The 22,028-nt window shown below is 48.6% G+C and overlaps 1 protein-coding gene across 2 annotated transcripts in view; it reads left to right on the forward strand.

The window, feature by feature from the left end:
* PCSK6 (proprotein convertase subtilisin/kexin type 6) overlaps positions 1-22,028 on the forward strand; it is a 134,387-nt gene that overhangs the window by 36,916 nt on the left and 75,443 nt on the right. For both annotated transcript variants that reach the window (XM_021680644.2, XM_021680645.2), the window contains exons 6-7: positions 12,914-13,086; positions 18,122-18,334. In XM_021680644.2, the coding sequence (XP_021536319.2) occupies positions 12,914-13,086; positions 18,122-18,334 (386 nt within the window). The remainder of the gene's footprint in view (positions 1-12,913; positions 13,087-18,121; positions 18,335-22,028) is intronic.

The following is a 22,028-nucleotide window of genomic DNA, read 5'->3' on the forward strand; positions in this document are numbered from 1 at the left end:
TAAGATTTTATTTATTTATTTAACACTGAGAGAGAGACAGCAAGAGAGGGAACACAAGCAGGGGGAGTGGAGAGGGAGAAGCGGGCCTCCCGCTGAGCAGGGAGCCCAATGAGGGGCTTGATCCCAGGACCCTGGTATCATGACCTGAGCTGAAGGCAGCTGCTTCACAACTGAGCCATCTAGGCACCCCGGGCCATGTTTTTTAATCCACCCTGCCAATCTCTGCCTTCTAATTGCTATATTTAGACCATTTACACTTATTGTAATTATTAATATGTTAGGATTGAAGTTTGCTATTTTATCTTTTGTTTTCTGTTTGTTCTCTCTGTTTTTAGTTTCTTTTCTTTTTCTTACCTTCCTATAGGTTATTTGAATACTTTTTAGAATCTATTTTGTTTATCTATAGCCTTTTCCTTTTTTGAGAGAGCACGAGCAGTGGGGAGGGGCAAGGGAGAGATAGAAAGAATCCCAAGCAGGCTCCACACTCAGTTGGAGCTTCCACTGAGTGTGGAGCCCAACATGGGGCTCCGTCTCACAACCCTGAGATCATGACCTGAGCCAAAATCAAGAGTTTGACGCTCAACCAACTGAGCCACCAGGCACCCCTATCTATGGCCTTTTTTTAGTGATTGCTCTTGGTATTACATTATATATACACATCACAGTCTTTGGGTGTTATCATTTTACCCGCTTGAGTGAGGTATGGAAACCTTATCTCTCTTACATCCTATTACCCTCTCCTGTTTGTAATTGTCTTAAATATATCTCTACATACATTCAGAACCACATCAGACAGTATTATAATTTTTGCTCCAATCATTAAACATTATTTAGAAAACTTGAAAGAAGGAAAGCCTATTGTAGCTGAAGGTTTGTGTGTCTTGTCAAATTTGGATAGAATTTGGCCATTATATCTTCTAGCACTTTTTCAGCCCTGCCCTCTTTCTCCTCTCCTTCTGGGACTCCAAGGACATGAACGTTAGACCTTTTGTTATAGTTCCAGAAGTCTCTCAGACTCTGTTCATTTTTATTGAGTTTTGTTTGCTGTTATTATTTTGTTTTATTTTTTAGTCTGTTTTCTCTCTGTTGTCAGACTGGGCAATTTCAGTTATTCTGTCTTCCATTTCACTCTTTCTTTCTTCTGTCCACTGCATTCTGTTGTGAAATTCATTCATTTAGTTTATTTTGATTATTGTATTTTCAATTCTAAAATTTCTACTTGTTTCCTATGTATATCTTCTATTTCTTTGCTGAGACTTTGTTTCTTTGTTGAGGTTTTATATTTTTTCATTTGTTTCAAGCATATTTGTAATTGCTCAGAGAAACATTTGTATCATTGCTGCTTTAAAATCTTTATCAAATAAATCTGATGTCCCTGTTACCTCAGTGGTTGGCATCTATTGATTGTCTTGTATCATTCCATTTGAGGTCTTGCTAGTTCTTTTTATGATGTGTGACTCTCTTGAGTTGAAACCTGTATATATTTGTATTATATTATGATGCTCTGGATCTTATTTAAACCTTCTGTTTCAGATGGCTTTCTCGGACACTGCTAGGTGGGGGAAGGGGACTCCACTGCTTCATTGTTGCCAGGTGTAGGTAGACATCCAAGTCTGCTCATTCACCCACTGTTGGCATCTAAGAGTGGAAGGGCTTTTCTCACCAGTGCTGAGCAGGGTGGGAGTTCCAGCTCCTCATGTGGCCTCCATTGAGGGTTCACCTTCTTACTGTGGTTGATGATGAAAACCCTGACTCACCACCAGGCCTCCTGAAATGACTCCAGCGGGGAGGGAGAGAGACACCTTTTCACTGACAGGTAGGGTGGAAGACCAAGCTTCCCCACAGGACCTTCACTGACACCATGGGGGTGAGCCTCTTTTCTGGTTGGCAGGGGGAAAGCCCTGCTTTTGTTCATCTAGGACGGGTGTTGGAGTTCCTCATTATAACCTGACAAGGGTGAAAGTCTAGGCTCCCACTTGGTCTTTGCTGCTGTGGGTTGGGGTAATGCCACAATCTTTTCTGTTGTGTTTGGCTAGAGTGGTGATTGTGTAAAAAGTTTCTGTCTTGCTGTGTCTCTCTTTGTTGGTGCTCTGGCTAGAGGGAACAGGCTTTGGAGGACTTTTTTGGGGGTCTGCTCCCATTGGTACTTCTAGGTTACCAGCATCTCCATTTCCAAGTCCAGCATATGTGAGACAAAAAGAATCCTGGGGAATTCACCACCATGTTGTTCCTTAGGTCCCAAGATCCCAAGGTAGTCTGCCTTCTTCTCTCTACCTTTCAGAGTCTTATGTTTGTTTCTTAGCAGAAAGAATGGGGAGAAGTGCTTCTAGTTGCCTTTTTTTTAAGATGCAATATTTTCTTACATCATGTGAAGGATATTAGCGATACTTACTTTGAAGTTTTCTCCACATTTGCTTCGTTAACCATATCTCCTTGGGTTCTTCTTATTATTGTCGTTTTGTTTCGCTTTTTAATTTGGTGGTGATTCTCTTTCTTGACATTGGTTTTCCTCCTACTTGCTGATTACTGGTTATCGACTCGCATTTGTGCCCAAAGGTTGTGGTGGTTGTCAGGCCTGATGGCAGCGGTCTGTCTCTGATGTGGGAGGGGAGGGACGGGCTGCTCGATAGTGTCACCTCTGGCAGGGTGGTGGGGGGACTCCCTCTGCCAAGGGAGGCACTGTCCCACCTCTCTGGCCGCAGGGCACCGCGTTGCGTTGCGTTGGTATCTGAATAAAGCCTGCTGCGACTCCCTGCTCTCAGCCTGGAGGGGGCAGCTAACCTGCTGCTTCCTTAGTTCCTCCCACCAGGCCTGCTCAGGGGCTCCTCCTGTCCTGACACACCAGGCCTTGGGATGTCAGGCACTTCTGGAATTGCTCCTGCTGGCTGATCCTATCTGCTTGATGTCTGTCCACCATTCCTCGAAAGAGCTCCTCTTCTGATCTTGTTTTCCAGAGCTGTTCCTGATTTGCTTTTTTCCTTCTCTTTTTCATGTTATTTCTGACGATTTGGGCCCCAGGGAGACGGAGATGGAGCACTCAGTTTTCCGTCATGGTTCAATCTGCTTAGTGTTTTTCTTGCATCTCGTGCTCAAAACGATCCTGAGTTGGAATTTTTACAGCCGTTTCATACCTGGGGAAAGTGATAATCAAGAGGTCGCCTACCACGCCTAGGCTCACACAGCTGCTAGGAGGCGGAGCCCAGATATGAACTCAGGCCTGCTGACTTGAAGCCTGGCTTGTCCCTTGCAGTGGTGTCTCTCTAGTGCTGGGACATAGCGGGGACCAGATGAAGACAGCTGCCACCAAGCCCTGTGAGCAGGAACAGAAGCAAAAAGGAAGGTTCCATGGTGTGCATGTGTATTCTTTTCCTCGACCAAATTCATATTCCTTCCAAACATAATTCTGGCCTTGTTTCTCTTTCTTAGCCTAAAATATAATAAACGAGGCTTTTCAACCTTCAAATGATAATGGCAATAACATTGGAGGGCAGAGACAAAGGATAGTGGCCATCATTCCTAGCCTCTCGTCTCACTTAACCTTTTGTTGTGTGCCCAACTCAGCCCATTGATAGTAATGCTATCATTTGCTGGGGGCCCCAGGTGAGTTCGCACAGACTTCTCCCCTTTCCAAACCAGTGTTACAATTGGACCGACCCTCGTGGTTCTTAGACACCCTTCAGCAACAGGCATCAGGAAACTGAAAAATAGAAGTTTATTACTGACAACCTGGAAATGACACAACACAGCTGGGGTCACAGAGCAAGGTCATAGGTACAGAGAGAGAGAGAGAGAGAGAGAGTGGGTGCCCAGGTGGTGTGTTTTGGGGCGGGGGCTCTGTTTTCATTAGGGGTTGAGGGTTGGGACCTAGGGTTTCATGGGCTCACTCTATCAGTGAATTTAAAGTGCTGGGAAGAGAAAAGACAAGTGGCCCAAATGGTCCCTTATCAAAATCAACCAAGATCTTTAAAACAAAGGTGCCTCGGTGGGGGGAGGTGGCCTGGCCCTTTATCTACTGTGGCTCCCAATTTGTTTGAGATAGATAGTCTTTGAAGTGGATGCCTCTTTGAAATGGATGCCTCAAGCAATTAAAAGCTTAATCAGGCACTTGCATTACGAAAAAAAACCCCCAACCAAACCAATGAACAACGAAAAAAAATCTGTCAGAGTTTTACAGTACACTTTTCTTTACTCTTTTTCTTTTTTTCTATTTAAAGCCAATTAGCCAACATATAGTACATCATTAATTTCTAATGTAGTGTTTGTTCAATGACTCATCAGTTGCGTATAACACCCAGGGCTCACCACTTAAAAAAAAAAAAAAAAAAAGTCAGCCCCATGCAGCCTTTCCGTCTTTCTTGTTCAGGGTAACGCTCCGACCCTCTTAGCCCTTCTGCTTCCCGTGGGCATCGGTGGTGGGCAGCTCTCCGACTTGGCTGCCGGCAGCAACAGCAGCTCACCTACAAGATTCGCTCCATGGGATGGAGCCTTTCCTCCGGTCCTCAGAGGCCCCTCCCAGACCGTGGGCTGAGGGTCCGAGCCTGGCCTGCGCTTCAGCCTCAGATCTTAATGGCTTGGCGGGGGCGGGGCCTGGGGGGGAACTCCCAGCATCCTGTGGGGCAGGTGAGTGAAGCCCCGCCCCATTAGCTCTCGGAGGTGCCTCGCTTTGGGCAAGCTTCCCACCCGCGCTGATGCTTAACGAGATTCAGGCGTTTTCCTGAGGCCCGACGAGTGTCACCTGGGACACAGCGTGTTTGATACAGCCCATCGTGCTTCCAGAAGTGGAGAAGCACCCCTGGCCTGAGAGGCAGGTCCCAAGGCTGCTCCGGAGCGGGCAGCAGGGGCGAGCAGGGCAGCTGGAAGCTGCGAGGACTCTCCACCTCCTCGGGCCTGGCAGATACTTAGAAACAGAAAAGCGCCCCTGCTCGGGCCTCCAGAAGTCCGCGCATCTTTTCAGCCTGTGTTTACTCTGGTTCTGGGAAGGAAAAGTAAAAGAGCAACTGCCAAATTTCCCTTGGTGTTTTTGTTCCATATTTTGATTGGGGAGCTGAATCATGTTTTTCCTTTCATAAGCATGAAAATGTTAAGTACATAACAGCTAAATTAATCCGGGCTCATAAATTAGTTAATTAGGTTAATTCAGAGTCACAGAATTCTCAGTCTCATTAGCGTTTCCATTAGGCAGTTTAGGCTTGTGAGCCTGTTAAGAGGACAGTTTAAGCTACAGATTAATCTTCAAAGGCTCCAAGTAGATACTCAACTGCAGTAGGATTTAAAATGCGTTGGGGAGGTGTGGGGGGATTTAGTGAATGTGGGCAGCTACTACTTAGGAGCTGTGCTCTCAGGGAGCTGGGGTTCCCCCCCTCCCTACTCCTCACCCCCATATTAGCATCAAAGGCCCCCACCTGCTGGGTCTGAGCATCCATAGGTTAAGCAGGAGCCATGGGAAGGAGGAAATGGACAAGAACCGGCCATCGCTGCCTCACCCCTGTGTCTCCTAGACGGCCATGCCCTCCCAAGCCACCCTCCTGCAGCCCGCCCCCCCAGGACAGATAAGACTGGTTCTTGAACACCCTGGGGTGCACCATCTGGGCTCCTGAGATTGCCCTCACAAAGGCTGAATGAGAAGTAGCTGCTTCCGAGGGTATGTGAGAAAGATAGACAGGGAGGGGGCACACTCAAGTCTAAGTGACAGGCTGAGCCTCAGGCGGCCTTTGTTCATGGCAGCGTGAATGTCTTACTTCTACCGTCTTCAGAGGCCAGTTCAGGGCATGTGCTCCCTTACTCTATCACAGGTGCACATCCCACCAGGGTCCCTTGCTGTCTGTCCCCATTTGCCGAGTGGATATATGGGTGCCCCATCTGGCTCAGAAGCATGCTGTCATGTCCAGTGCCACCAGCTCTCCCTGAAACTCTTTGTGCTTTCAGGTGATCCACTATTATTCTCTGGCCCCTGTTCCCTGGGCTGGAAACCAAGAAAGCCCGTCTAGATTTCAAATCTCAAGAGAGGGACTGAGGCTCTTCTAGTTTTTACCATTCTTTGAAAAATCAACAGAAGCTGATTATGAAAGAGTGACCTGTTTTAAGCTATAGCTTTCATTATTATTCAGGCCTGGTGAGGCCAACAGATCAGGAGACAATGGCCATCGAACAGAGTTGGTGACTCACAGTTCCCAAGAGGAGAGAGTACTCTAAGCCATGGAGGCCAGGAGGGCAAGCACCAGGGTTGGTCAGGAGTCAGAGGAAGCAAGGGAAGTCTTGGGCTGAAGCCTTTCTGGTTTCTGCCGGAAAGAGTGGGCATGGAAGAGTAAGCGTGGTTCGTTTGAATAATTTCAGTGGGCTCTGGGGCTGAGGGGCTGTCCTTAGTTGTCTGGTTCCTGGTTATGGGGTAATTAGGGCAGGTGGAGGGTGGCCCAGAGCACCAAAAGCTCCATAAAGGAGATGGTTGGAGGTGTGGTCTCTAGATTGATTAGTTTGTACATGGAAGACATGCCTCCTGGGAGAGTTCTTTACTATTTTGAGGAATTGGCCAGCCCTGGGGCGTGAGGGTGAGCAGTCCCTCCAGAATCAACAAGGCCCCAAGAGGTCAAAGCATCAGAATCACAGAAAATAAAAGACGTGGTTAATGCAAGACCCTCGCTGCCATGGGCCTCATCTCATTGACCCTGGGTGCTATGGTAGGACATGCCCAGGGGTTTAGTGGTTTACCACTGGTATACAGCTGCATTTCCAATTTGGAAGGAGATGGCCTGGCTCCATCAGGAGATCAAGAACAGAGCAGGAAACCAAGAGAGACTTGGCTTGGTCGTCAACCAATGGTCTTTAAGCATTTCATGTCACAATGGCGAACGTAGATGTGCTTGACACCTCAGCAGACCACAGCTCCCTGGGGTTCATAGAACAAGGCTGTCATGCGTGGGCACATTTAGAGATTGGAGAGCCCTGTTACGGTCTTAGGCAATAAGTGGAGTTGACAGAAACCTTTTAGATTTGTAACATTTCTAAACAACTGTTGAAACCTCACTTGGCCCAGAATGGCTGCTGGTAGAACAGAATGTCCTGTAGTCTTAGTGGATAAAAACAAAAAAACAAAAAAAACACAAAAAAACAAAAAACAACAACAAACCCCCCCCCCAAAACCAATTCCCTATGGATTTACTAAAATAAACTCAGGATTAATGAGCAAAGTTTGTTGGGGAGGCCTATTTGTCACACTCAGGAAGCTACAATCTAGTTTTACTTTCCACTGTTCATTGCTCTTACATTGCCATTCATTTGCTGAAGGCAAAATACATTACTTTTCAATAAACAAAAGTGGGCCCAGCGTGTCCTGCTGCCCCACCTTCCTCCAGACGTTAACAACCTGGGCTGATAACTGACTTCTTGTATTGGGGGTGTGTGTGTGTGTGTATTCGTTCTTCTCCTTCCTTCCCCTCCCCCCCCCTTTATTTTTAGCTCACCGACAGAAATTTACTTTCACTCCATTCTGGAGGCTACAAGTCCAAGATCAACGTGTTGGCAGGTTGGGTTTCTTTGGAGGTGTCTCTCCTTGGCTTACAGATGGCTGCTTCTCGCTGTGTCCTCATGTGGTCATCACTTGGTCTGTGTGTTGTCTGGGTCTGAATTTCCTCTTATAAGGATACCAGTCATCTTGGATTCGGGCCCACCCAGCTGGCCTCATTTTCCCGTAAATACCTCTTGAAAGACCTTATCTCCAAATCCAGTCACACTGACCTTGCCATGCCTTTTAACATGGAGCTTCCTCACAAAGTTCAGGGGGAATGCTGTGTCTCAGGCTGCTTTACAGGGTCAACGGCAGGTCCATGGGCCTGTAATTTGGAAAGTTGCACTATAAATTAGTAGCTGGGGGAGAGGAGGAAGGACAGGTCACTCTGAAAAAAGGGCTGCTGGTTATTGACACTGGACCAAGAGACTTGTAAAATCATCCTGAATTTCAGCAAGTTCTCCAGGGCATGTAAAATATTATTGGGTCCAGGCAGTTTTATAGACACACCTAAGTGGGGTTCGCTCCTGGACGCAGCTTCTGTGCAAACCAGAGCTGCCTGCTGGGGGATTGAGCCCCCAGAGCACTCTGAGCTGTTCCCCTAGACACAAACGCGTCTGCTCCTGAGAAGCACCATCTTCCTTCTCCTCCGTGCTTCTCTCACAGACTGGTCCTCATAATGGACAGTCGGGCACGTGTTTGTCCTGCCACCGTGAGCGTGCCAACCACCCGGAGCTCATTTGCCAAACCAATGCCTGGCCCCAATTTTTTTTTCTGTACCTGGGTCTTTCTTTTTTCATCAGAGAAATGATGATTGTTTTTCTTCGATTTGGCGTTTCCAGAGAACCATTCACGTTTAAAGCTAATATTGGAACAGCAGGTTTCCACTGAAAATATTTACCTTTTCTTTGTTGGCAACTTGTCAGTGTTGGGGGAAAATAGATGCTTCATTAAAATCTAAGTATGTTATACTTTCTTCCTCACACATAAGTCGCCGTTCTAACGAGATGAAAAGCATCATGAGAGGTGTTGAGAAATTATTCTGGTTGTCTGTTTTTACATATTTTTGATGTCTTCTAGCATCTCTTTCTTCTTTTTCAAAAGTAGGCACTGAGCACTGACCAATGCATAGTATTGTTGAATCCCTATATTGGACACCTGAAGCAAATATAATACTATATGCTCATTATACTGAAAAAAAAATTTTTTTTAAAGTAGGCATTCCCACACCTATAACTTGCATGGAGAAGTCTAGAATATCAGGTTACATTTCACCACTAGAACATCAGAATTGATTTTGGTTGCCTGTGTGGCTGGCAGGGCCTTCTCCTGCCCTGGCAAGCCCATTGTGGAATATAAGGGTACATAGAACAAAGCTACCATTTCTCCAACAGCACCAGGTACTATGGCCTCAACATATATTTAATCCTCTCAACTACTCTGCCAGGTAAATATTGTGGAAGACGAGGCCTCAGAGAATTTGAGATCCTGGCCCAAGGTTAGACAGAGCTGAGATCCCACCCCAGGACTCTGTGACCCCTGTTCCATTTCCCCCTGCTGTGAGTTGCTCTTCATCTTGCCAGAGGCCACACCTTTTGCCACATCCTGTGGCCAACGTCCTGTACTGGTTATGGCCCCTCTCTTTGGGCTGATGGCTGAGCGAGCACCTGGGCCCAGTGTCTCTGACATAGAGGGAAGCCCTGGGCTCACAGACCAGTGACTGGAGAGAGATAACATTTCAGATCACCCTGATTCTCCTTGTCCAGCCAGAAATCAGAAAAGAGGAGGTGCGCTGAGCTGATGGGACAGCCCCACCGTTGAAAGGGAGAAAGGCCCCCACAAGAGATGCCAATAAACTCCGACAAGTTTGACCCCCATTATAACTCCTTTGATCTTCAAAGGGAAGTTGTTGTTACTCTATTTAAATTAAGGATCTCTATCAAAAGGCACCATCAACAAAGTGAGAAGACAAGGCATCAACTGGGAGAAGATATTTATAATGTGTATAACCAACAGAGGATTAATTCCCGGTACCAGCAAAACTTAGCCATATATAGTTTAAGCAAGCATGCAATTGTATTAACCCACTAGTTTTTAAAAGGCAATGAAAGGAATCATCCAAAATTCTGAGCAGTTTCCTCTTTGAGGGGCGGGGCATGGGTAGAGACCCCAGTGGGTCATGTTTATATTTGCATTGAATGGATGGAGGGTTCATGGGTGTCAATTATTTTTTTAGGCTTTATCACTAACATGTATGTAACATATGATCCTTCATACATATTAAAGAGTATATGTTTTTAAAATAAAGGTAAAAAGGGATTAGTTACTGTTAACAACCCCTGGAAATTGTTGTCTTTATTCCTGTGTTTACAGATGGGGAAACTGAGGCTCAGTGGGTTCCCACTAGCCACTAACATGCACATTGGGTCCTTACTGCCAGGCACTTTACCTGAATCACCTTTTTTAGTTTTTCTGGCACCTCTGTAGATAAAATAACTTTCATCATTGCGACCTACAGGAAATGGAGGCCTGGTTGACATGAGGTAAACTCCCAGAGCCACTGGTTGGTGGTCACGGCAGGGCTGTCACCTGTGGCATGCCCCATCACCCTCCTGCCGGCTTCAAGGCACAGTGTGGGTGAGAGTTTTGTTCCACGGGCCTCTCCTTGGGAGTAGTGATGAGGGGTCCACATCCACTTGCCATGTGGCGCCATCTTAGTGCCTAAACAGGGGCCATCCTAAGCCAGGCAGTTGAGGTCTTATCTGCGTCAGCCTGGGCCACCATCACAAAATTCCACGGACTGGGAGCTTAAGCAACAGACAGTTATTTCTCACAGTTCTGGAGGCTGAAAGTCCAAGATCAAGGTACCGGCCCATTCTGTTCCCCTGTGAGGGCCCACTTTGTGGCTCACAAATGGCTGCCTTCTCTGTGTCCTCACATGGTGGAGAGAGAGATGCAAGCTCTCTGCCGACTCTTCTTATAATAGGCACTCAGCCCATCATGGGGGCCCCACCCTCATGACTTCATCTAAACCTAATTACCTCTTAAAATTCCTGCCTTCATCACACTGGGGGTTGGTGCTTCAACATGTGAATTTGGGGGTTGGGGGGACACAAACATTTAGTCCATCACAGGTAATAAAGAGAGGAAGGGAAATAGATGGGGACCCGGAAGATAGAACAGAGTGTTTAAGTTAAAATTTATTTCTACTTCTCATTTTTAAGGCCTTGCAGCCATAAAGAAATAGTTCTAACGACTCCAGCACCTTCTCTCACCGCCTGTGCCTGTTTGGCTGACACTCCCGAGGGGCTCTCAGCACTGTCATTGAACTCCTGATGTCTCCCAGACCTCAGTCTTACTGTTGTTTGGCTATAAGTTTCTCTGACACGGATTTGGAGTACAGTTTCCAGACTTTTGCTGCAGGAGTTTCCAGTTTGCTTGTGGTGTCCCACCCAAGTGGAGGGCCAACCTGGCGCACCTTCGAGCAGCTCCCCCTCCTCCTACAACCACGACTGTCCTACTCAGCCTCCCAGGGACCCTGCCCAGGGCCTCTGACCTTTTCTCTCTCAGCTCACAACAGGGCAGATGTTAAGGAGAACACTTCAGGGCAACCTGAACTCTCAAATCCGGGCAGCATGAATTGATAGGGTAGAAGAGTTTACTGCATTTCAATCATCTTCACATGCTTTGTCAGTAGGAAGTCGCTCACCCTGACAAATCATAAAGTGCTTTTAGTTGTTTGTCTACAACTCATGTGTTACTGGGTGAGAGATTGGGTATCATTTGAAATTTATGTGTTCGGGATCTCTGCCTCTCAAACCATTCATCAAAAGTGACAGCAGAGCATCTCCACAATTACAGTGTAATTTACATAAAACATCTGCCCCTGAGCACCTGGGGAGGGTGTCCCCTCAAAGAGTCTCCTTCCCATGGTTCTTCCTGCCTGAGCCCCGTACCATCTCTTTTCATCCTGGGGATAAGTCACTGTTCTGTCTTTTAAAATCATTTGTTTTCAGAGTTTCTATTCTTGGCATACCCGCCGTATGTGGACGCAGATTCTGAGATGTGGCATGAATAGATCCAGCCCAGGCTGGGAGAGCTGGGGGCCTCTCTGCTCGGTGAGGGGAACCTCAGGGAGAGTGCTGCCTGGGCTGGGGTGCACGGGAGGGGAAGCTGCAACCATTTACAATCGTGTCTTAGAAGAGTCTTTAATGGTGCAGGGAAATGTTCTGTATGAAGTTCTGTAATAAAAAAAAAAGAACTTGGAGAGAAAGTGCGTGCTGGGGCCAAAGAAAAGTACTGGAAGAAAATAACCAAAATATTATCACTAGTTATTTCTCTATTTTCCAAACTTTCTGCAAAGAGCATATGTGATGCTTCTAATCAGAAAAAGTCCTCTTTTCTGTTATGTTTTAAATAGCTCAAGATTTAAAATTCATTGGCACGGCCACCGCACACATGGGGCTGGGCCTGGTGGAGGAGGAGCTCCTGGGGGCCTCGGAACGGGGTGGCTGTGTGGACTGAGCAGTCACCTAGAGCGCTGGTCTGGGGTCGGCTGGTCCAGGTTTACTGAGTCTCCAAGAGGTCCAATTTTATGTATCTGCTAGTGTCCAGGAAGGATGTGCTGATGGCTGTCATTACGCCTACTTCCCAGTTAGTGCCAGCATTGCTGAGACCCCCTCTCTGGGTGAGGCCTGGGGACACCATACCTACTAGATGCGGAGTGTGATCAGTAATGGAGACAAAGCTTGGGCCTGGGGTGTGCGGGAACCCCCGGCCAAGAACATAGGCACTGGGAGAGGCTTGTGGCTCCCTCCCTCTCCTTCTGGGGTGGTCTTGAGGAAGGGGTAGTCCCCACCACCTAAAGACCCCTCTGGGACACACAAAACCTGAACACACACTGAGATATAAGAAGCCTGCTCCTTGAGAGACTACGGTGTGGCCCTCTGTCGTCCAGGTTAAAAACTCCTAGTTACAAATCAGAGATGGGAGTGATTTTTTTTTTTTTTTAAAGAGAAATAAACTGTTGACAGCAGGGAAAGTGGAGCTCTATTATAGAAATAATCATCGTAATCATTCTATTATGTTCCACTTTTCAATACCAGAGTGACTGCGTGCTACCAAGGAAACAGTTTACAACAGTTTACATCCTATCTTTTCCAAATGGTTCCATTTCCTTTGTTGCTGTCCCATGCTGGGGACACCACAGCGTGGCCCCAGATGTCATTTGAATTCCTTCATATCAGCACAGGATGGGGAAAGAGGTTTTCCAGAATGAGGCTGGAACATTCCTGAGCTGGGGGGCGGGGGTGGGGGGGTGGAGGGCTCTCCGGCTGCACCCCAGGGTCACAGTCTGTGCAGCCCCGAAAAGTGCCGAGCGGGCGTGCACGGGGCCTCGTTGTGTGCTTTCAGGCATCCGCATGCTGGACGGCGACGTGACGGATGTGGTTGAAGCCAAGTCACTGGGCATCAGACCCAACTACATCGACATTTACAGCGCCAGCTGGGGACCAGATGATGACGGGAAGACGGTGGACGGGCCTGGCCGACTGGCTAAGCAGGCCTTCGAGTATGGCATTAAAAAGGTGTGAGTCTTCCAGGGCTACGGTGCATCTCGCCAGGGTGGGGAGGGAATAGTAAAAAAAAAAAAAAAAAAAAAATTAGCAATTAAAAATTAGAGTGACACAAGCCAGAGCCCCCAAAATGGGGCCAGGAAGGCCCTGCCGTGCCATGACCAGTGTGAGGGAGAAGGCATTTCAAGGCTCAGGGGAGTGGCTCTCTACCAACCAGAGCAGAAGGATTTCACCTTGTCATAGAGAGGCTATTCTAGCAGGTGCCCGCTGGTCACCCACCAGGCCCGGGACTCTGTGCCTAGAAGCCTAACAGCTCCCAGCTGAGAGGTGTGGGCAGGTGGGCCCTAGGGGTCTTAGTCTGACTACCTGGCTTGTTACTTGTGGAGGTAGAAGGGGGTGTCCTGGGCCTCAGTCCCCCTGCCCACAGAAACACCCAGCCATGGAGTTTCCCGTGTCCATCACGGAGTGTGCACTCATCCAGCACCCCCACCCCCACCACCAAACAGGAAGTCTTGGCCTTGTTGCCCTCCCTGCCAGCACACAGCCTAACATGTTTAGGATTTCTTGGGTAGAGCCTCACGAGGGACTAAACAGAGCAAACATCCAAGCACAGGTTCTCTGCTGACCAGCTGAGGGGAAGCAGAGGAGACTTGCAGGCTTGTTCTCCACCGGCCAGGAAGCCCACCCACAGTCACTCTGGGATCATTAGTCCTGGATCCTTGGGAGTCAAACATGCAGGGGAGGGGGGGCAGCGGAGAGGGACCTGGAGATGACCCAGTTCTTATAAGCCAGCTGGTGAGGCAGATTTCTGGGCAAGGACAGCTTCTTGGAGCAGACAGATGGAGCTGCGGTCAGTGTCCGGGTGGCCCTGGGTGGCCCAAGGCCCAGCCCAGAGTACAAGGTATGGCCTGGTGATGCTGGTGGGGGGTTGGGCAGGAAGTCCAAGCATCCCTGGGCCAGCATTTGTACTTCCGACTTCTCCTATGGGAGGCAGGACAGTAGGGCTACAAAGGCGGGGGTGGTTCCGGTCCCTTTTATTATTTATGCTTTAGAACGTTTTTTAAAAGTCCTTATTTTATTATAACCTATGTGCCATGGTTAAAATGTGATTAATAAGTAGTTAATGAACAAATAAAATATTATCAGAGGATCCTATTAAAAGCAGCCTTTCTGGGGCGCCTGGGTGGCTCAGTCGTTAAGCGTCTGCCTTCGGCTCAGGTCATGATCCCAGGGTTCTGGGTTCGAGCCCCACATCGGGCTCTCTGCTCAGCGGGGAGCCTGCTTCTCCCTCTCCCACTCCCCCTGCTTGTGTTCCCTCTCTCGCTGTGTTTCTCTCTGTCAAATAAATAAATAAAATCTTTAAAAAAAAAAAAAGCAGCCTTTCTTTTTCCCCCCCCCCCCCCCACCAGTCCTGCCCCATAGAGGACCAATTTTTTTTTTTTTAAACTCTGTTCCCTTTTTTCTTTCTTCTAAATAATAGGATTTGACTGCTTTTTTGGATAAATTGAGTTTGGTCATTTTCTATGACTTTTTTATGGGGTTTGAGTATTTATCTCTTAGCATGTCCCCAACCTTGGCATTTGACCTCATGGTCATGCTTGGGACACCACCCAACTGCCTTTGTCCCCTGTGACTCGAAGAAAATGCAGAGGCTGCTTCTGTCAGGTTGCTGAGCCCCTGAGCTGTGCTAGGTGCTGGTCCAGGGATGCTGGAACGTTCAGGTGTGACCAAGGCAGCTGCTGCCTCCAAGGGGCTGCGAAGTAAAACTATCTTATCTTCCCAGTGCTCGGCTCCTATCACCCACTAAGATCACATGGATCTCGCTCTTGATGACAAGCGGGACATCCTAAAAGTTAAGCTTTAATTTAAGCTGTCAATTAGAAATCGCATCTTCTGTGTGGAAGATACTGCTTGGAACGGTGTTAATCCTTAACGTGTCCTTCTCTGAGATGATTTCGAAAGATCTGAGGTCTCAGGACAGGGCCCCCCCATTTCCTGGAGAGGTCAATGATTGTTTTCAAATGATTGTTGGGTGTCGCAACTTCACTTAGCTTTGCGTCGACTGAACCTGTGCGGGGCTTTGGAAAGTCGGGAGCTGCAGAGAGGGGCTCTTTGCATTCCGGAGTCTGAGCAGCACTGGCTTTACTAGGGCTGTCAAGGGAGTGAAGAAGGTGCAGAGGGGACCATGTGGCTCCCCGTCATTCTTGTCACAGTTTCTTAAAATACTGAGGTCATTCCATTTTTTCCCCAGTCATTCTGAAGTAAAATATGTCATATAGGGATCCTTAAATCGTAGCTGTGTGAAGTTGTCACTGAAAATCCTCCTCGAAATTTGATGATCTCAAACCAGACCACGTTTCCCCCCCCCCCATCTGTTTTTCCTCCTCGATGCCCCATTTGTCAGCTACAGTCTTTTTCTGTCAAGTCTCTGACTTCATCTCTGGTAGATGATGTGGTTTTGTAGTAGGAGACTTCGGAGGCCATCATCTGGCACAGAGATGTGCCTGATGTCGGTCTTTAGGAAGCCTTACCCCTCGCGTGGCTTGTCATCCCAAAGGGGAGAGGCAACATCACTGAGGCTGGAAACACTGGCCTTGTCCAGATGCCAGGCATTTGCAAGCCCTCAGGCACGGTGCTTTGGAGTTCACAGATGAACCCTTCACCCAGGCGAGGGGCTGAAATACGTTTGGATCAGGTTGAGGTTGTGACTTTCCTGAACAGAAACACCAGTTCACAGCTAGGGTAGAACTGTTCCCTAGAGCTTCTGCCCTATGGCTTCTAAGACATGGGAAGTGAAAATATAATCCTCAGAGACAGCTAAAACATCTCGTCACACCTCAGATCTGGGTGTTTCCTCCACCTCATTCTTTGCAGGAGGGAGAGATGTGTTTGATGCCTTGACAAACCTGGGAGAATGGATTAGTCTAGGAATAACTATGCAGCGTAAGGTGGGAGATGGGGGCCTTTGGCATTTTAGGCCCTTGTTCCTCAAAGTGGGGTCCAGAAGCAGCCATGCGGGCATCACCTGGGAGCTCATTAGAAATGCAGAATCTCGGGGCACCCCCAGACCTACCGAGTCTGAGTCTGCCATGTAGCAAGACCCCCATGGGGTGACCTGTGTGCACGCTCACGTATGAAGAGTACTCTCTGGGGACATTCTCTGTGCTGCTGGAACAATAAGGTTCTAGGCTCCACTTTGCAAAATGACAGCCTTTCATAAATAATTTAGAGTGGGGTGGGGAGCGTCTTAGAGATGATTCTCATGCACTAAAGATAGGCTCCGTTGGGTTAAATACCTTTCCATTTTGATTTAAGTTTCTTTGAACTAGCCTCCAATTAATCTCTCCCTGTAGGTAATTATATGCACAGACACACCCATTTCTACAGTACTTGGTGCCTTTTTTCCAGAAGGTTGACCTTTTGGCTAAATGTGAGTAACCTTTCTGTGTAGCTCTTAGCCATGCGGACAGGTCCACCTGGGAGACGTGGAAAGCAGTGTGAGTAAGGCAGCTTTCAGCAGCGGGACTGGGTAACCACGAGGGACCTCCCGGGGGCTCCATTGAGAGCCTCAGGTTAGAAACTGGAGGAAAGGTCAAAGTCATGACAAATGGGCACAAAAGGGCAAGGAACTGTTGTCCACTTGGGCTACAGAGTGGAGAGTCATGGGGCTTTCCGAGCAGGCGGGTCCGCTCAGCCCGGGGTGGACTTGAACTTTGGGTGAGTGTAACGCATCCAGTCAACAGCAAGGCTTCCATTGGACTCTATGGGGATCACAGAATTTTGTTGCAAGTTTTCTTTAAATTGGCCAGTTGTTGAGCATAAGTATCAATTTCTTCCCACATGTTTGGAAAGGAGGGTCCTTGACAAGGACACCAAAGTAACCAGTCCTGTGGGTCTGGTTTCATGGAGATGGGTGTTGGCACCGTTCTCTCGGGCTGGCTGTGCATCACCAGCACGTCCAGCCACTCGGACAGAATGGGTCAGGTCTGTCTTGGGTTAGTTAATCTTAAACTAGTGTTTGGGACTGGGGCGAGCACTTGGTTGGGTCAGAAATCCTTGATTCTGTGGGTATGGGATGAAACAGAGCTGCAGGAACCGACCCTGACGGCCACTGTCTTTCAAAGACTTGCTTTCACATGTATGTTCTGAAAAATAAAGACCTACATACAGGTGAAGCTGCTGGCTTTGACTGGCGTTGACCACCTGACTACTTTATTTTTTTTTAATATTTTATTTATTTATTTGAATGAGAGAGAGAGAGCATGGGCAGAGGGAGAAACAGACTCCCCGCTGAGGAGGGAGCCCGATGTGGGGCTCGATCCCAGGACCCCGGGATCATGACCTGAGCTGAAGGCAGATGCTTAACCAACTGAGGCACCTTGGTGCCCTACCTGACTACTTTAATGTGTACCCGTGGGCAACTCATAGGATGGCCCCAAGCGGCTATGGATTCTGGACCATGACCCATTTTACCTGTTGAGTCTTCACCCAGAATTCATGGTCCCACCCCCTCTTTTCAAAACCTTGCTCTCCAGGACATGTGCTTCTTCCACTGGGTTTTCAGGAAAATTCGCCCTCTGCCCCCACAGGACCAGCTCTTTCATTCCCCACAGCTTTCGATCTCGAAAAATTAATGTTATAAGTTCAGCCATCAACTTTCATCTCAGTAATACTTGTGGCACCGCTTGTCTTTGCAATGCTAGGTCGTCAGGATGGAAATTACAGGCATGGATCTGGAGTAGAACAGCTCATACGAAGGCCCTTGATTTTCCCCTGAAGAGCAGAGAGGGCTTTCTGGGCCATCGTCCCAGTGCAATCCTGCGATTCTGCCGTTGTAAGGCTCTCGCCAGAGGCAGAAGTGCTCTATTAAAATGAAACAAGAGCCCACAGAACCATGTGGCATCCCTATGGTCTGAACACATCCTTCTCAGACCCTTGGAAGGGACATTCCAAAGGAAGGACTCCAGGCCGGCGCGAGACCCCGCCCGCCCAACAAGGTTCTTCTGGCTGCCGGGGCTGACGCCTTGTTCTCCTTCTTCCCCTCTAGGGCCGGCAGGGCCTGGGTTCCATTTTCGTCTGGGCCTCTGGGAATGGCGGGAGAGAGGGGGACCACTGCTCCTGTGACGGCTACACCAACAGCATCTACACCATCTCCGTGAGCAGCACCACCGAGAACGGTTACAAGCCGTGGTACCTGGAGGAGTGTGCGTCCACCCTGGCCACGACCTACAGCAGTGGCGCGTTTTATGATCGGAAAATCGTGAGTTCTCTTGGCCCGGTGGAGAGCCTAGGACGCACGCCTTCGGCCCTTTGGGGGCAAGTTTCTTTCCCTCTTCACAAAAAGAGGAGCCAGGTTGAGGCCAGTCTGTACCGGGTCCCAGGGTACTGACTTTACCCATCGGTGAACTGGTTGTGCCTTGAGGGAAACCCCCAGTCCCTTGGCAACCACCCTCAGAGCCTGCCTTTCTAATTTTTGCACAAAATACCAATTAAAACCCTCTCTTGGCTTTAGGGATCTAAAAATAGCATTTAAGAATGGGGTACCTTCTCAGCACCATGCCTCCTTTTAGCTCTCTAGATTTCTGTGGTCACATTGCTGGGGATCCAACTGACCGGTTCAGTTTCAACGTGCCAAATAGAGTAAGAGAAAATCTTAGTTTTATACTGAAACCTTTTAGAGATCCAAGTGTTCTTCCAGGCGGTTCTTTCCCCCCAACAAAACGACTTTCCCTGGACACTTCGAATTCAGCAGTGGTTTCTGTCTGTTCCATTCACTTCAATGAACACCAGCGTGATTTATCCTTTTAAAAAGGGACTGTTTTCTTTCAGCATATGGGTGGAATTTGTGCTTTCTTCCTTCCCCACAGGCTTTCCTACTTTAAGAAAAGTAAAGAGGGGGAGGATTTTGAGCCGAAATTAATGCAGAATTCAAATGCACAGTCATTAAGTTGGTTTTTAGATGTTTAAAAAAATGAGACTGTGGAGCTGGCCAGACATGGTTTAATTTTAAAGGATGCTCACTAGCATCTTTTTATTTCTCCTGCTGCTGAGCCACATCTCTAGAAATTATTTGTAAATTTATTTTTTACATTCTTCAGCGGGAGCATGCAGGCTCCCTGCTCCCCGCTTTTCCCCGCACCTGCTGAAAGGTCAGCCACACGGCTGCTGGGCCACCAGCCTGGCAATGGCCCGGGCTAGTAAACAGAGGTCTTAATTTGTTTTCCTTTTCTACCGAAGCACGCGCCCCTGGGACAGGCGGCCGAGATTCTGAATGGTATCCTGTTCATTTAGGAATCTAGCTCATTTGAACACAGGCTTGCTGGAGTCTTGTTAAACAGGCCTGCTGGCTGGAGGTGTTCAAGGCGGAGGTCTTGTCATTGAACACTTTGTACCAGAGGCTTCCTGCTGGGACTCCTATGTCTCCCATCCCTTGGAGCAGGGCTTGCTGCTTTATTTGCTTAGTTAATCACACTGCGTGTGCACACACCTTAGCTACAAAATGCCTTAATTCTTTTTTTTCTTTTTTTCTTTCTTTTTCTTTCTTTCCTTCCTTCCTTCCTTCCTTCCTTCCTTCCTTCCCTTCCTTCCCTTCCTTCCCTTGCTTCCCTTCCTTCCCTTCCTTCCTTCCTTCCCTTCCTTCCCTTCCTTCCCTTGCTTCCCTTCCTTCCCTTCCTTCTTTCTTTCTTTCTTTCTTTCTTTCTTTCTTTCTTTCTTCTTTCTTTCTTTCTTTTCTTTCTCTTTTCGCTTCGCTTCGCTTCTCTTCTCTTCTCTTCTCCGAGCAATAACATACGGGTCAGAAGGGTGCAGTTAAGAGGAGGGTAAAAGAGAAAATCACTTAGTGTACTTCCTGGGCTAAGCTTCTCCTCTGAGAGTATGGATGGCATTTTTGCTGGGGTTTTTGTTTTTGTTGTTGTGGTGGTGGTTGTTTTCAGTTCAGCTAGAGCCAAGCTTTTGCTCTGAGTCCTCCAGGAGAACCTGCAAGGGGATGGACTTCTCTGGATGGTTGGCAGCTTGTAGGCTGTGCGGTTCAGGCAGGTGTCAGCTGGAAATCAAGGCTCTGTCCCATCCCGTACTCTCTGTTCCTCTCTGTCCAGCGAATGCCGAGCCGTGTTCGCCTGGAGGGAGGGATTGCTCGGTGCTGACATACGACTTTTAATAAAAGGAGTAACGCCCGGCAGAGCATCGCTCACCCATTCATTCCTTGGCTTTCTTTCATTTGCTGACCTGGAGCAGAGTTCCACGCATGACGTTTGGTCTCAGGAAGCAGGGACTGCCCACCTTGGTTGAGCCATCCCCTCCCTGCAGGGGAGGGGGGCCCTCTGCTCATTCCCCAGTTCTCAGAGGCTGGAAAGCCAGCCATGGGCCTCCCCTGCTCTTGGGAGCGTGGCCGCCTGCCCAGACACCCTCAGTGTCCCTCACTGGCCACCATTTACTGAATGTAAGTATGTTTCAGGTGCCAGCTATGACTTTCACCAGAAAGAAGCCTGTGAGGGACGCATCATTAGGCCCATTTGCAGATGAGGATCCTGGGGTCAGAGGTTGCATCCTTGTCTGGACTTCCCTGCCCTCAGCTGCCCTTCCTAACAGCAGGATGCCTCCAGGGGGGGGGGGGGTAGGGGAGGAGGAGGCTGGTCTCTGCCAGGAACCTGCATGTGCATGAGACGGGCTGGATCCTGTCTCCTGGGTGATTGTCAGCCGGAATGTGATGAAGGAAGATGCTCCGTTGGGGAGGGAATCTGGATTGTTATGACTGGGGAAATTCATCCTCTAGGGTTATACAGATCAGCTCCTAGAGCCTTGCTGTTGGTGTGGCTATCAGTTTCCTATTGCTCTCGTAACAAATTATCCCTAACTCAGCAGCCTAAAACAGCACAGAATTATTATCTCAGAGTTCAGGAGGTCAGCAGGGCAACAGCCTCGCCTGCGTCTCTGTTCTGAGCCTCCTGAGGCTGAAATCCGTGTGCCGGCTGGCTGTGTTCCTTTCTAGAGGCTCTAGTGGAGAATTCATTCTGTGCTCATTCAGGTCGTTGGCAGATTTTAGTTCCTTGTGGTTATAGGACTGAGCTCTGGTTTCCTTGTGGGCTGTCTGCGAAGGGCTGTTCTCAGCATCTCCAGGCTGCCCACATTCCTTGGCTTATGTTCTTCTATCTCCCTCGTCAAAGCCAGCAAAGATGTTTTGGGTCCCTCTTCTGCCTCGGCTCTCCGACACACTTTTCTGCCTCTTTCCACTTCTCAGGGCCCGGTGAGGCCATGGGGCCCACTGGACAATCCAGGATAGTCTGGCTGATTTAAGGTGTGCTGGTTAGCAAACTTAATGCCATCTGCAGCATGCACGGGTGTAGCTCGAGGGCCAGAATCCCATCTAGCACTGCACGTGTGGCATAGCTGAACCCGTGTGGTGATTCCACGGTGCTGCTTCTCCACATCAGTTCAAAGACAAGGGACAAATCAGGCTGTGCGCTAATGAGGTCCAGAATCAATATCCCCACCCGGCCCAGAGTCAGTGCCTCAGAGGAAGGCACGCAGAGCCCCCTCGGTTTGCAGTCAGCTTTGCCTTCCCAAGGAGAACAGCCAGCTTCATTGTCCCACACAGCAGGCCCTGTGAAGGTCACGAACACTCCAGGTTCATCTGCTGCTGCAGATGGAACTGGGTGCTTTAGGACACTGTCAACTATCTGAGGAGGACATCCTGGTAGAGAATGATCTGTGACCTTCTGTGACTGATCTCTGATCTTCTGGGTAAAGGCAGGGGTGGTCTCTGGGCCACCTGGGCACCCCCCGCCCTTGTTTCCAACTGCTCTGATGTCAGGGGTGACTTGGGGGTCGTTAACATGGGCTGTGGCAGGTGGGGACTCTGCCATGGAGGGCCACTCTTTGTTTCCTTCTCTTACCTTTGTGTCTCAGCACACACATCTGCAGCCATGAGGTTGTGCGGTTTCCTGCTGCTTGTCTTC

This window comes from Neomonachus schauinslandi, chromosome 9, assembly GCF_002201575.2.
Source record: "Neomonachus schauinslandi chromosome 9, ASM220157v2, whole genome shotgun sequence".
In the NCBI taxonomy this organism is placed as follows: Eukaryota; Metazoa; Chordata; class Mammalia; order Carnivora; family Phocidae; genus Neomonachus; species Neomonachus schauinslandi.